This window comes from Pteropus alecto, unplaced genomic scaffold (genome assembly GCF_000325575.1).
Source record: "Pteropus alecto unplaced genomic scaffold, ASM32557v1 scaffold49, whole genome shotgun sequence".
Lineage (NCBI taxonomy): Eukaryota > Metazoa > Chordata > Mammalia > Chiroptera > Pteropodidae > Pteropus > Pteropus alecto.
The window spans coordinates 1,087,995-1,100,086 of NW_006443131.1; the positions used below are offsets into that span (position 1 = coordinate 1,087,995).

Here is a 12,092-nt window from a genome sequence, read left to right on the forward strand (position 1 = left end):
ACCTGGCACCTGCCGCTTTCCGGGTGACCCCGCGGACTGCAAGTCGGACGAGTAGCGGGGCTCTCCACGGGGGCCAGAGGCAATTTCGGGGGCCCACCCCCCACGGCGCTCCCTCGAACTTGGCTGTCTTTTCCCAGTGCGCGCCAGCCCTGGTCCTAAGCCCTTCCCTCCCCCTCCCAGCCCAAGGGCCAGCAGAAGACAAACGACCGCCTGTCTCCTGGGCCAGGACACTCTGATCCGAGGCATCTGATTGGCTTCCGCCCAACTCAAACAAACAGCCTCCCGCAGAGAGGGGACAGTCTAAAGGCGCCACAGCCGCCCTGCCGCCACGCCAGGCTCGCGCCCGGGGGGAGCCTGGAACGCAGTGGTGCGCGCGGAAAGAACGCTTTGAGGGTGGGTGAGACCAGGAATGAACACGGTGCGTGGCCGGGCAGCGTTTAGTTCGCTCAAGGTCACTTTCATTCTCAGTTCCCCCCAAGACACTGGAAATAGGAATCGACTGAGGCTGCTCAGGCCTGAGTTCGCACCTGGTCACGGGCTGGCACCTTCTGAAGAGAGAGGCCTTTGCCACTCGGGCTGCCTGCTAACCAGGCGAGGCGGGTTCAGGAAGGACCAGCAGGGGCCCTGACACCGCAGGCTCCGCTCATGCCCTCCAGGCACTTTCTGCTGACTAGTTTTTCTTGACCCCTGGAGTTGGCCAGCATGATCCCAGTTTACTACTGGGATCATCAGTGAAGGACCGGAAGAGTCAGTGTCACCTTTCATTCCGTTTGTCACGGTCAGGTCACTGCTACATGCGAGTGCTCCATCTCTGTTCAGCCACCCGTGCGGACACCTGCAGCCCCCTGCTCGTGTCATAGCCCTGCCTGCCACGAGGCTCTCGCCCTGGCACACCCCGCCTGCAGTCTCATCCCGACAGGTTCAGGCCGGTCTGACGCGTCGGTACAGACACACGCCCAGTCTCACGCTGGTCAAACTTAAACCCAGAGGTGAGAAGATTTGCAAGTATTAAAGCTGGCGACCATTCTCAGACCAGATTTTGAATAATGTAAACCAGCACAGCGAGCCCCATCTTGCATTCTTCTGCATGGGAGAAGTCGATCCTGGCACAATATTATGCTTCCCGGTTCGTGGACAAGGGGACTGATGTCCCGAGAAGGTTGGTGACTTTTTCAAGGTCCTACAGCTGCTCAGTACCCCAATGTGGATCAGGTCCCCCACACTCGGAAACTCCAACGCGAGGATCGCTTGGTTTGGGGCTTTTTGGTATCGCTCTAAAGCATGGTCCAGAGACATTGCTTGACACCCACCTGACTCTCTTGGGGAATGTGACTTTGTTGTCACAGCGTATAGGATAAGTAATCTACAACTGACAAAGATGCAGACTTTTACAGTCCTGTACGGTTAGTAGTTCACCTACAGACGTTGACAAAATGAGAGAGTTTTATTACCCGATAGACAAAGGGCTTTGGTTTTATTGTCCCAGAAAGTTGACCAGTCTTAGAGCTAAATTAGCAATCTCATTTTGCCATTCCTCTCTTGTTGACTCTAGACCCCTGTTTCTCGAATGCTCTTCAAAGCAGCTCTTTGGTCTTCCTGATTCCCTCATTAATGAGCTAAATAAATCTCTGGCAGGACTTAACAAATAACTGTTTTCTTCCTCCCTAGATTGAGAGCAACACGCTAGTGCTCTCGCTTTCCTGCAAAAGCTAGCACAGGCTCCCCGCAAGAAGACCGCAGCCCAGTGACAGCAGGACACTGCGTGTCCAGCCCGTAGGGGACCAGCAATGGCACTAAGACCCTTCCTTAACAAAAGTAAGAAATGACCTAACAGCTTTCTCACCTGGCATACAGTAGGCATTCAGAAAATGTTTACCGAGTAAATAAATAAAATTGGAACTTTCTTCACATGTTTGCAAACTTAACCAAAAGGCGACATGTCTTCGGGGTTAAGTCCCGCGGGCTCTCGAATCGTGGGGATAAAGCTCAGCCCCGCTACCTACTGACTGGACAGCTTTAGGCAACTTGCCTACCTTCTCTTTGCTTTGTTTTTTTCATCTGAAAATGAGGATAACGACAATGACGACATCAATAGTTAGGACAGTGCCTGACTCCTACAACACACTCAACACAAGTTAGCCCTTATTATCAGTTGGGGGAAGAGGCGTCAAAGGGAATAGAATCAATCAAAACACAGACGCAGACTGATAGATTTTAAGGGATCATCTGATTTTTAAAAGAACATAAAAACCACACACACAGAAAAGTCAACGTCCTACTTAATTACTTTTATTTATTACAAAAGTAATACATACACACACTATCGAAGGGATAAAATGAAAAGTCAAGTCCATCCTTTCTTCCATCCTCCCATTTTTCTTCTTTTCCCCCTAGAACAATTAAATCATTTTCCGAGTTTTTCTGTCTGTCCAGAAACTTTTTAAGAATCTATGAGAATACAGATAAATAGAAACATATAGCATGCATATATTCTTTTTTAATTAATTGAGATCATACTATACAAACCGTTCCGCACCTTGCGTTTTCGCCTAATATGTAGTGAACATCTGTCCTATCAGCAAGTGACATAACGCTCTCTCATTCTCTTTCTTACCTGCATCGCATTCCGGTGGGCGTCTGGAGCATAATTTATCTAAGGAGATGCCTGTTAATGGACATCTAGAGGTTAGGACAATTAATTAGTCATCTGGAAAGAAAGATAAGATCCGTAACTCATTCCTTAAAGTAAATAAATTTCAAGGAGCTCGAAGATTTAAATTAAAAATGAGAAGTTGCTCAGAGTTCCTGGGTCTCTCTCACGCCTACAGGAGGTATACATGTTATTAAACTTCTGTTTTTTAAAATGAAGCCAGCGTTCATCATAGAAATAGCAAATTTTTAAATCGGAAGGCAACTTTTATTGCTTTTTTAAGTGATTACATGATGCACTTAATTGTAGACAATTGAACAAACATAAAAGAATTTTAAAAATGAAAATCCTCTTAATCCTATCATACAGAGAAAATTACTTGTAACATTTTGTCATCTATTATTCAAACTTTCAAGTCATCTGTATACATTTATATATATTATGTGTATGAATTTTTTGGTCATGATTTAAATAACACGTAATACATCATATCGCCAGAAGGTGGCGCAAGAAGACTGCGTTGCCGGCGCTGGCCGCCGCTGCGCCTTGCGGGGCTCGGCTCCCAGCTCCCCCGCTGGGAAGGGCTGGAGCCTCGCCACGTGTCTGGGGCGGAGGAGGCTCAGAGATGAAAATGCCATAGCGGAGACCTCGCAGCTCCCAGGCGTCCTTCAGGCTCTTGCTTTTTACGTGATTATCCAAGTTCTAGTTCAGAAAGAGGGAGCCCCAATCCTCAAAGCATTTTTCTATGTGTGGCACCTGTGCCAAGGGAAATGCTCTGTTGTAATATGTGCCACTTCTTTATCCGGTCATCTATTGTTGGGCACTTAGGTGGCTTCCATATCTTGGCTATTAGAAGTAATGCCACAGTGAACATAGCGATGCATGTATCTTTTCTAATTAGTGTTTCGGATTTCTTTGGATAATAGGCAGAAGTGGAATTGCTGGGTCATAGGTAGTTTTATTTTTAGTTTTTTGAGGAATCTCCATACTGTTCTCCACAGGGGCTGCACCCATTTGTCATCCCACCAACAGTGCAGGAGGGGTCCCTTTTCTCCAACCCTTGTCCTTTGTTGATTTATCCGGGCCATTCTGACTGGCGTGAAACACGTCATTGTGCTTTACTTTGCATTTCTCTGATGATTAGTGATGTTGAGCACCTTTTCACGCCTATTGACCATCTGATGTCCTTCTTGGAGAAATGTCTGTGCCCTGGGGCTGGCTCAGTGTGGGGGCCCAAGCTGATTTCGGCGCCCAGAGCCGGCCAATTAGTACCAAGCCTCGGTTGCTCCGGCCTGCACGGAGGCAGTAAGCCGAACACCTCCAGAACCCCCAGAACCGGCGCGCTCTGGGGCTGAGTTCCTATGGCAACTATACAGGCAAGGGGCCCGGTCCACGCATTCTACTGGGAGGACCGGAACTTTGGTTCTTGCCTACGTCTCTATGGTTTCAGCCGCCTAGAAGGGCCGAACGTCACTTCCGGGAAGGTGGCGGCGCCCAGGTCGGACCCGGCTCACGGTCCCGCGGAGCGCGCCCGGCCGTGAAGGTAAGGGGCTGCTGTCCCCTGAGCGGTGGCAGTAGGAGCCCGGGCTCAGAAGAGTAGTTTTCCCCAAGTAAAAGAAAAATGCGGCCGGAGGGCCGGGATTTAGGTCCCACGAGGAAGGAGCCTGGGAGAGTGAAGCCGGCTCTTCAGAGCCGCCGCGAGAAGCGTGTCCCGGGGCCGCTTCGCCGGAAAACGTCCCTGGAACTCGGGTTCTGCGGTTCTGCATCCACCACTCGCCAGTTATTTGGTTTGATTGGGGCAAGTAACGTCTCAGTGCCATTTCTTAGCTTGTAAAGTACAGTAACACCACCTCTTGATGGGGTTGTCGGGGGGATAATCCGTGTGAAGCGCTTCACAATAAGCTGGCATTGAGTAAATGCCTGTTATGATCGTTATTATTGAAATCTGGGGGCTGGTAGATCGAGATAACTTGAGAAGAGGCAGAGTTTTGAGGTGGCCTCAGTGTTTGAATTTTACTTCTTTTGAACACTGTCACGGAGCAAGATAGGGCCGTCTCCCACCCAGTGCTCTTTTGACGAGACTCTCAAGGTATCGGTTAGGTTCCCAGGTCATCGTCTTTCCCAGTAGAAATGTGAACCGAAATGCTGGTCATTTTGAATTTGCTGTTTTTCATACCTGACTAGACTGATGGTCATTCTTAAGCCTTATATATATGTTTAGGAGGGTGACAGTGATGTTTAAATTCACACGAAAGTTTTACCCTTCGGAGCTGTCACTTTGGGAGGCTACAGGATTGCTGAAGTAGTGCCATTGATTAGCTTTAAAAGTGGTCTGCAATGCCTGTAACGAATGATCTTAATAGAAGTGAACTTCAGCGAGTCACATCAGCAGTGGTAGTCTTAGTTTGGAATGTCTTGTGTGATAGGACATCGTAACCATTTCAGAGGCAAATTTAGTATGAAAGTTTGATAATGCCATTTTGGGATCTAAAAGGAGGAGCACCGGAGTCACTAAAGAAATGTGACTGGTTGGGGGTGTGACGCAGAGAGGGCCACTTTGGAGTCAGGCCACCCGGGCTCATATTCCAGCTCTGTCTCTCACTAGCTGTGTAACCCCATGCGAGAAACCCAGGCTTTGTTCTGGCTTGTAAAGTAGGGATGATCCCTATCTCGCAGGATTAAATGAGACAATATGGTATGTGTAATCCATCTGTTATGCGTTAAATTTTCAGTAAGGGTGCCCTTCCTAAGCGGGGCAATTTCAAGAGGGATGCTCCAACAAGACTGAAAGATGGAGGCAGCCGGGAAGAGGCGGGTAGCCCCACACCCCACACCAGGAGGACGGTGTACACGCCGGGGCGTGGGTGTAGGATGTGGGCTCTGTTAAGTACTGTTTTCGTATAACCCAGGTTAATGAGCATCTCATTGCTTTATTACATGGTGATAAACTGTGGGAGATGGTCCAGTGCGGTGGTGACTCCGCAGACAAGCTGCCTGGGGTTGCTGCGTGACCTTGAGCAAGTCGCCTGACCTCTTTTGGCCCTAGTTTCCTCATTTGTAAAGTAGGGATAATAATACCTTTCTGGATGTAGAGGGCAGGAACTCGTCACAGACTGGCATGTGGTGAGCTCCCCGTGAGTGTGGGCGTTATTAACGTAACGTTCGACACACTGACGTTGGCCTCTGTTGTCAGACGGGAGCCCCCAAGGACAGGCCTCTCCTCCGTCTCTCTCGGGTGGAGGGAGGATTCCCGTGAGAGCAGTCGGGGTGGATTTGGATCTGGGCGCTCTCCTTTCCTCTTAGGGGGATGACAGTGATCTCTTCTTCTCTGGTGAGGAACCGAGGCCAGCGACTTTTTTTCTCACCATATGGGCGATCTGGGCGCTCTCCTTTCCTCTTAGGGGATGACAGTGATCTCTTCTTCTCTGCTGAGGAACCGAGGCCAGCGACTTTTTTTCTCACCATGAGTGGCACCCCGGAGGTCAAGAGTCGTGGGATGAAGTTTGCCGAGGAGCAGCTGCTAAAGCATGGATGGACTCGAGGTGACCCCCGAGGGCGCCCTCCACCCGGCATCCCCGCCTACCTCTGCCCGAGGGCATCATCCCGAATGACCCTCTGCAGTCCATTCAGCCGAGGAGGAAAAGCTAGGCCGAGGGAAATGTGCACAAGGAAATTTTTGGCTTTTCCAGAAAAGGCGAGAAGAGGGAGAAATTTGACAATGGGTAGAAAGAAAGACGTGGACCGGAGGACTGGGGGTGGGGGGAAGAAACTTCAATCACGAAATTATGAAGGCGGAGCCGCCTGGCTCAGACCCGGGCAGGGGGCTCCGTGCCCAGGTGCCGGGAAGGACGGGACTGGGAGGGCTTCCCAGAGGGCCGGCGCTTGCCCAGTGCTGGGTGTGCGGGGTGGCAAGGCGTGGCATGTGTCGGGGGCCTTGGAGGGCCCGGGGCAGGCAGAATAAGCCGGGTCACGCTCTGACTTCTGCAGGCAAAGGCCTAGGCCGGAAGGAGAATGGCATCACCCAGGCCCTCAGGGTGACGCTGAAGCAGGACACCCATGGGGTAAGACGGCAGGCTCAGGGAGGTGAGGGTGGGAGAGGAAGGCCCTCGAGGATGGGAGGCAGGTCCTCAGAGTTCACACTTCTTCCTCTGGCAGGTGGGACACGACCCCGCCAGGGAGTTCACACACCACTGGTGGAGTGAGCTCTTCAACCGGACGGCAGCCAGCTTGGTGGTGGAAACCGGGCAGGTGTGGCTCTCATAGGCGGGCACCTGGACATGAGGGCCTGGGACGTGTGGGGGCGATGGAGACATGGCGTGTCACCCGCTCACCAGCGCTTCTCCACAGGACGGAGTACAGCTGAGGCGCCTTCCTAAGGAGACCACCCATCGAAGTCATCCCCAGCCCAACATGCTGTATCAGAAGTTTGTGAAGGTAGTTGGCAGGGTGGGTTGCGGGGGGGCCCTCGGTCCTTTTTCCCTCCCCTGGTCTCTTCTGGGGCCAGAACAATTGCCTTGCATGCCCTCCCTGTTCTCGGGGCCGCCCTAACATCGCAGGGTCCTGTGACCAGTCTTACTGGTGCTTAATCAGACTGCCCAGCTTCTCAGCAAAAATGGAGATCTTCAGACCCTGTGGTCAGCAGAGGGGGCGTGGCTGCCAGAGGGGGCGGGGCAGGGACGCCTAGTTCAAAGCACTTGGAAGCAGAGGAGACCTGAAAGGACCTCACCCAGCTCCTTATTTTGCATACGTGGCCAAAAGCGGGGAGAGGGACTTGGCCAAGAGCCCACAGCTGGCTAGTCAGGGCAGAAAGGACTGGAAGCCAGGCCTCAGCTGGTAGAAGGGCACTCCCGGCTAGTGCTCCCCTAGTAAGTGCCGGGCCCTACCGGCGCCTAGCAGGCCTCCCCATTCCCCTTCGCATCCTCCGCCCCTGACCGCCCCTGACCGGCAGCGTCTCCGGCCTGACGTCTTTCACAGCCTCTGCGCAGGCTCCTTGCCTCCCACGCAGCCGGTCCACCCGCACAGGCATCGAGTGTCCTGAAACACGGACCGCACGTGTCACTGATGCCTCCTTGACTTGGGCCGACTCAGTCCAGACCTGTCAGACCGGCACACGTGGCCTTTGTGCCTTGTCCCTGCCACCTTCCCTCGTCCCGTGTGCTGTCCCTTCTCGGGTCTCTGCGCTGCAGCCAGGTGGAATCTGGTTCTTTCGAAGGGACCACGTTCTTTCACTTTCAAGTTCCTGCACGTGCTGTTCTCTCCGCCTGGGACACTCTGCTCTTTTTGGTCCTTTACCTGCTGAGTTTTTGTGTTCCGGAGCTCAGCTGCTTCTAGAAACTTCCCCAAACCTGCCATCCGGGTGGATACCCCTCCCGCACAGACAGGTTCCCCCGTACTCTGTCCGCCTGGCCATGTCGGTTCCTGGGCCGGACGCATGGCAGTGTTTTCCCTGTGTCCGCAGTCCTTGGCCCACAATACGTTCCCCATTAATCTGACCAAATAAAGGACTGTGCGTAGGTTTGGGGTGTGGAGGGGGAGGTGCCATCTTCATCATCAGTTGCTGGCACCAGGATAACCGCCAGGGGGCACGTGCCCCACCCTGAAGACCTGATGGCCCAAAGCACTTCCCTTCTCGCTCTGCCCGCTGGCCCCGTGAGCCAGGGAGGCCAGGACTGCCCCCCACACCCCGCCCCGCCCCTACAGCCCACCTCCTGCCCAAGTTCAAATGTGCGGTTTGGCACACCTGTGGGCTGCAAGGAGCGATGGGGCTGGCAAATTTGCACCCATGGCTGTGAATCCTTGGGGGCTTCTGGAAGAGAAGAGGGGTGGCTGTGGTGTTGAGTGGGCCTTGTGCACCCCACAATCCCTCCTAGAAGGCCACACTGACTTCCGGTGGGGAGAAGCCGGACGAGCACTTGGAAAGCTGCAGTGATGACGGCCAGGGGTCCTGCCCGCCACAGACGTGAGACTCCATTTCAGGGCTGGGCGGGTGGGAGGAGGGCTTCAGGTCCCAGGGGACAGGGCCACGTCAGGGGCTTGCCTGGGCGACTTTGGTGGGACTGCGCTGGGCTCGTCTCTGTACCCCGCACCTAGGAGTGCCGCCCCAGCAGGAACACGTCGGGGGGTGCTCAAGGGGGGGGAGACGTCGGGCTTTCCCCCCAGCTGTCGGTCAGCCTGGTCTCTCCCCACCCACAGTCTGACTGACGAGATGCTGCTCCAAGCCTGCGAGGGCCGGACAGCGCACAGGTAGGTCCTGGGTGGCTCCTCGGCCACTTCCTGTCACCCACTGTCTGCCCAACTCCCGGCTGCTCGAAGACAGCAGCCTGTCCCCTCCCCTCTGTCCGCGCAGTCTCAAGGACAGACTGTTGCCCTGACACCCCCTGACTCAGGCCCCGTCGGTTTCAGGGCTGCCCGTCTGGGTATCACGATGAAGGCCAAGCTGGCCCGGCTGGAGGCCCAGGAGCAGGCCTTCCTGGCTCAGCTCAGAGGCCAGGACCCTGAGATCCCTCGGCTGCCACCTGAGCACGAGCCCCTCACACAAAAACAGAAGCGGAAGCAGAAAGAGGAGGAAGAGGCGACAGCAGCTGGACGGGGTGCAGACACGGAGCCCGCAGAGCGAGCTGGTCAGGGGGGCAGGAGACGCAAGAAAAGCAAGAAGAGACGTCAGGAGGTGGCCGCAGATGAGAGGGCGGGGACAGCGGTAGGGAGCGGGGAGGAGGAGGCTGCGGGGACAGGGCGGCTTGGGGACCAGTTCCCCAGGAAAAGGAAGAAGCGGCGGAGGCAGCAGGAGGATCAGGAGTTGGGGGCCTTAGGGGGAGGGGAGGCGGTGGAGGGGCCTGCGGAGGGGCGAGACTTGAACCCAGAGGATGAAGTCGAGGCCGTTGTGGGTGGGGGGACCAGAGAAGCAGAGAGCAGAGCACGCAGAGGTAGGAAGGGCAGGAGCGAGAAAAGGCAGCGTCAGGAGGAGAGGGGTGTGTCGCGTGTAAAGGATGAAGAGGACGGCGGGGCCAGGGGTGCAGAGGGCAGGGGCGAGAGGCGGAGGCGGAAGCAGGCGGAGGGGGAGAGAGCGGAGGTCAGCACTGTCCAGAGGGCAAAGAAGCAGCGGAGGAGACTGGAAGTCAGGTCCGGTCTGGGGCCTGAGCAAGTCTTTCTGGGTGTTGAAGCCTCAGACCTGAGCTGACCCTGTCCCCCGCGCTCTGAGACACCAGTCTGCCTCAGAGTGGAAGCACTGTGCCTTAGTTCAGGGGGCGGGCATTGTCCCCCAGAGATGGTGGACTCAAGTGCCTATAGGAGCCAGGTGGCCAAGGGACGGCGTGCCAGGGCAGTGGGAACGGGGATGCAGACTCCCTCTGTGGGGCAGCCTTGCTCAGAGCAGCGGGAAACAGGCCTGGGTGCAACACGCTGGTTTCGTGGCGTGAAGGCCGCGGGAGCAGGGTTCGGCCTGCGCTGAGTCACACTGTGCCACGTGGTGGAATAAACACAGCTTGGGCCCTTAGCCTGTGCCTGAATCCAAACTGAGTTTTTTGGGGGCCTCTGAAGAAACCCCCATTAGCTGCCTGTGGTCTTGCTACCCTGCTGAGTGGCGGGGAAGCCCAGAGAACCAGGTCCGGCCCCGCTGCATCCCTACTGGAGAATCACATGGCATGTAAAGGACACGCACACCACCTAGGAGCCTCTTTCAGAAAAGCATCTGAAAGTCAATCTTCATTGCCCCCAAATACCACAGCAGCCTCTTGCCCGTGTCCCCCCTCCCCCCGCGAGAGGACGCTGTGTCTCCAGTGTCACTCTCTGGCACCCACCAGCCATTAGTCTTCACTGCCAGAGAGTCCCCAGGACCCCCCAGTTCTGGGGGGAGCACCCGCTCCTTCCTTCACTGCAGACGATACACACACTCCGTGTCAGGGTACTGGGGCAGATTCAGCTGGTACTTCTTTTCCAGAGCAGGTGGCACGAAACGGCCCCCCAGGTAGTGGTAGCGACCGGCAAACTGGGCGGCACACCTTTTGGGTGCGGTCAGGGAGACGAGCAGGTCCGGCTGGATCCCCGCAGCGCTGCCCTTCTCCACGTCCCACCCTGAAAGAGGCTGCGTTCAGGGAGGGCGGCGACGGCCCGCCTTGTCCCCTCCCAGCCCTGCGGACCACCCGGGGACCTCGCATCCGCAGAGCCTCGGTCTCGGAGCCACACGGAAAGGGTGCCCTGAATCCTGCACCCCGCTCTGTCGTGGGACGCAGAGAGCCGTATTCTGCACCCCAAGACTCACTTTCTACTTGGTCTGAGTCTTGGGCCAAGAATCAGACTCCTAGGTACTCGCCTCAGGACAGAGTGGGGCCCCGACCCCACCCCCCACCTCCTGGACCCAGCACCTGAGGGAATGTCGATGCTGGCAATGGGCACCGTGAGGCCGCTCAGGATGCTCAGGATGCTGCGGAACGGCTCCCGCACGTCACCCTTGAAGCTGAAGCCGAAGATGGCGTCCACCACCAGCTCATACAGCTCATCGACCAGCATGGGCTGTGGTGGAGCCAGAAAAGGGACGTCAGAGCCAGCGGCTGCACAGGTCTCCGCCCCTCGAGCGCCCCCCGACGAGTCCCTGCTGCGGCAGCATTCTCCTAGGTGCAGGGTACAGAGAGGAGCAGGGCGCAGTCCCTCCCGAAGTCGCCCAGGCGAGCCTCGGACGTGGCCCTGTCCCCTGGGACCTGAAGCCCTCCTCCCACCCGCTGGGTCAGAGGCCCAGTGCCATCTGTCATTCAGATGGCACTCTGAGGCCGTGAGTTAAGTGCAAGTTGGTCTCTGGTTGAGGCCTGGCTGAGTCCAGACACCGAGGCCCACCTGCCTGCCATCGGGGGCCACGGTGTCCGGGAGCCTGAGACCGGCGGTCAGGAGGGCCAGGTTCCGGGCTCGGCTCTGCCACGACCTGGTCTGTGACTGTGGGCTACTCACTTTCCTTCACTGCGCCTCAGTCCCTTCATCTTTAAGATGTGTTAAAAAGTTTTTAGAAACCTCAAGTTCCCAAGTTTCCCTCCCCTAAATCCACGCATCACCTCAGCTCCCACAAGGGGCGGACGATGTGCTAGTGTGCTGGATGGGAAAGGACGCCTCCAAGTGGGGCGAGGACTCGACACGCCTGTCGGGGTATGGAGGAGACCCTCCTCCTCCTAACCGCGCAGCGTAGGCACCACCTGTGCCAGGCACTGTCCCCTGTGTGCTGGATGGGAAAGGACTCGACACGCCTGTCGGGGGATGGAGGAGACCCCCCTCCTCCTAACCACGCAGCGTAGGCACCACCTGTGCCAGGCACTGTCCCTCTCCGCCAAGGTGTCCTCCAAGGATGATAAGCAGACGAGCTCAGCCTGCAAGCTGAAGGAAGCGAATGCCGGTTACTGCGGAGGGCACGGAACTGGACGCCTACCTCTGGGGGCATCTCACCAAGGAAAGGGATGTCCAT

The 12,092-nt window shown here is 55.9% G+C and overlaps 2 protein-coding genes across 5 annotated transcripts; one reads left to right on the forward strand and one right to left on the reverse strand.

The window, feature by feature from the left end:
* The first annotated feature begins 4,100 nt into the window (after positions 1 to 4,100).
* Positions 4,101 to 10,142, forward strand: GPATCH4 (G-patch domain containing 4). Of its 4 annotated transcripts, XM_025040904.1 has the most exons (9): positions 4,144 to 4,193; positions 5,383 to 5,926; positions 6,019 to 6,192; positions 6,638 to 6,711; positions 6,806 to 6,898; positions 6,998 to 7,084; positions 8,521 to 8,609; positions 8,843 to 8,893; positions 9,053 to 10,142. In XM_025040904.1, the coding sequence occupies exons 3-9, from the start codon at positions 6,114 to 6,116 to the stop codon at positions 9,825 to 9,827; spliced, it is 1,248 nt and encodes a 415-aa protein (XP_024896672.1). In that variant the 5' UTR covers positions 4,144 to 4,193; positions 5,383 to 5,926; positions 6,019 to 6,113; the 3' UTR covers positions 9,828 to 10,142. The 4 variants fall into 4 exon arrangements, with proteins under 4 accessions (XP_015453865.1, XP_024896671.1, XP_024896674.1 ...); XM_015598379.2 differs by lacking the exon at positions 5,383 to 5,926 and having other exon boundaries at positions 4,101 to 4,193; positions 6,084 to 6,192; XM_025040903.1 differs by lacking the exon at positions 5,383 to 5,926 and having other exon boundaries at positions 4,104 to 4,193; positions 6,051 to 6,192.
* A 171-nt stretch (positions 10,143 to 10,313) lies between these two features.
* On the reverse strand, positions 10,314 to 12,092 carry NAXE (NAD(P)HX epimerase). Its single transcript, XM_006923500.2, has 3 exons — positions 12,057 to 12,092; positions 11,011 to 11,158; positions 10,314 to 10,720 (listed from the first exon to the last, which is right to left on the reverse strand). The coding sequence occupies exons 1-3, from the start codon at positions 12,090 to 12,092 to the stop codon at positions 10,518 to 10,520; spliced, it is 387 nt and encodes a 128-aa protein (XP_006923562.1). The 3' UTR covers positions 10,314 to 10,517.

What these genes read in the sequence shown, in the direction of transcription:
- GPATCH4 (XM_015598379.2), top strand. Translation starts at nt 6,114, where the DNA reads ATGAGTGGCACCCCGGAGGTCAAGAGTCGTGGGATGAAGTTTGCCGAG. An exon ending in AAAGCATGGATGGACTCGAG is followed by an intron (nt 6,193 to 6,637) that starts GTGACCCCCGAG and finishes TGACTTCTGCAG; the next exon opens with GCAAAGGCCTAGGCCGGAAG. An exon ending in GAGGGCCGGACAGCGCACAG is followed by an intron (nt 8,894 to 9,052) that starts GTAGGTCCTGGG and finishes CGTCGGTTTCAG; the next exon opens with GGCTGCCCGTCTGGGTATCA.
- NAXE (XM_006923500.2), bottom strand. Translation starts at nt 12,092, where the DNA reads ATGGACATCCCTTTCCTTGGTGAGATGCCCCCAGAG. An exon ending in TTGGTGAGATGCCCCCAGAG is followed by an intron (nt 11,159 to 12,056) that starts GTAGGCGTCCAG and finishes GCTCCACCACAG; the next exon opens with CCCATGCTGGTCGATGAGCT. An exon ending in CAGCATCGACATTCCCTCAG is followed by an intron (nt 10,721 to 11,010) that starts GTGCTGGGTCCA and finishes AGCCTCTTTCAG; the next exon opens with GGTGGGACGTGGAGAAGGGC.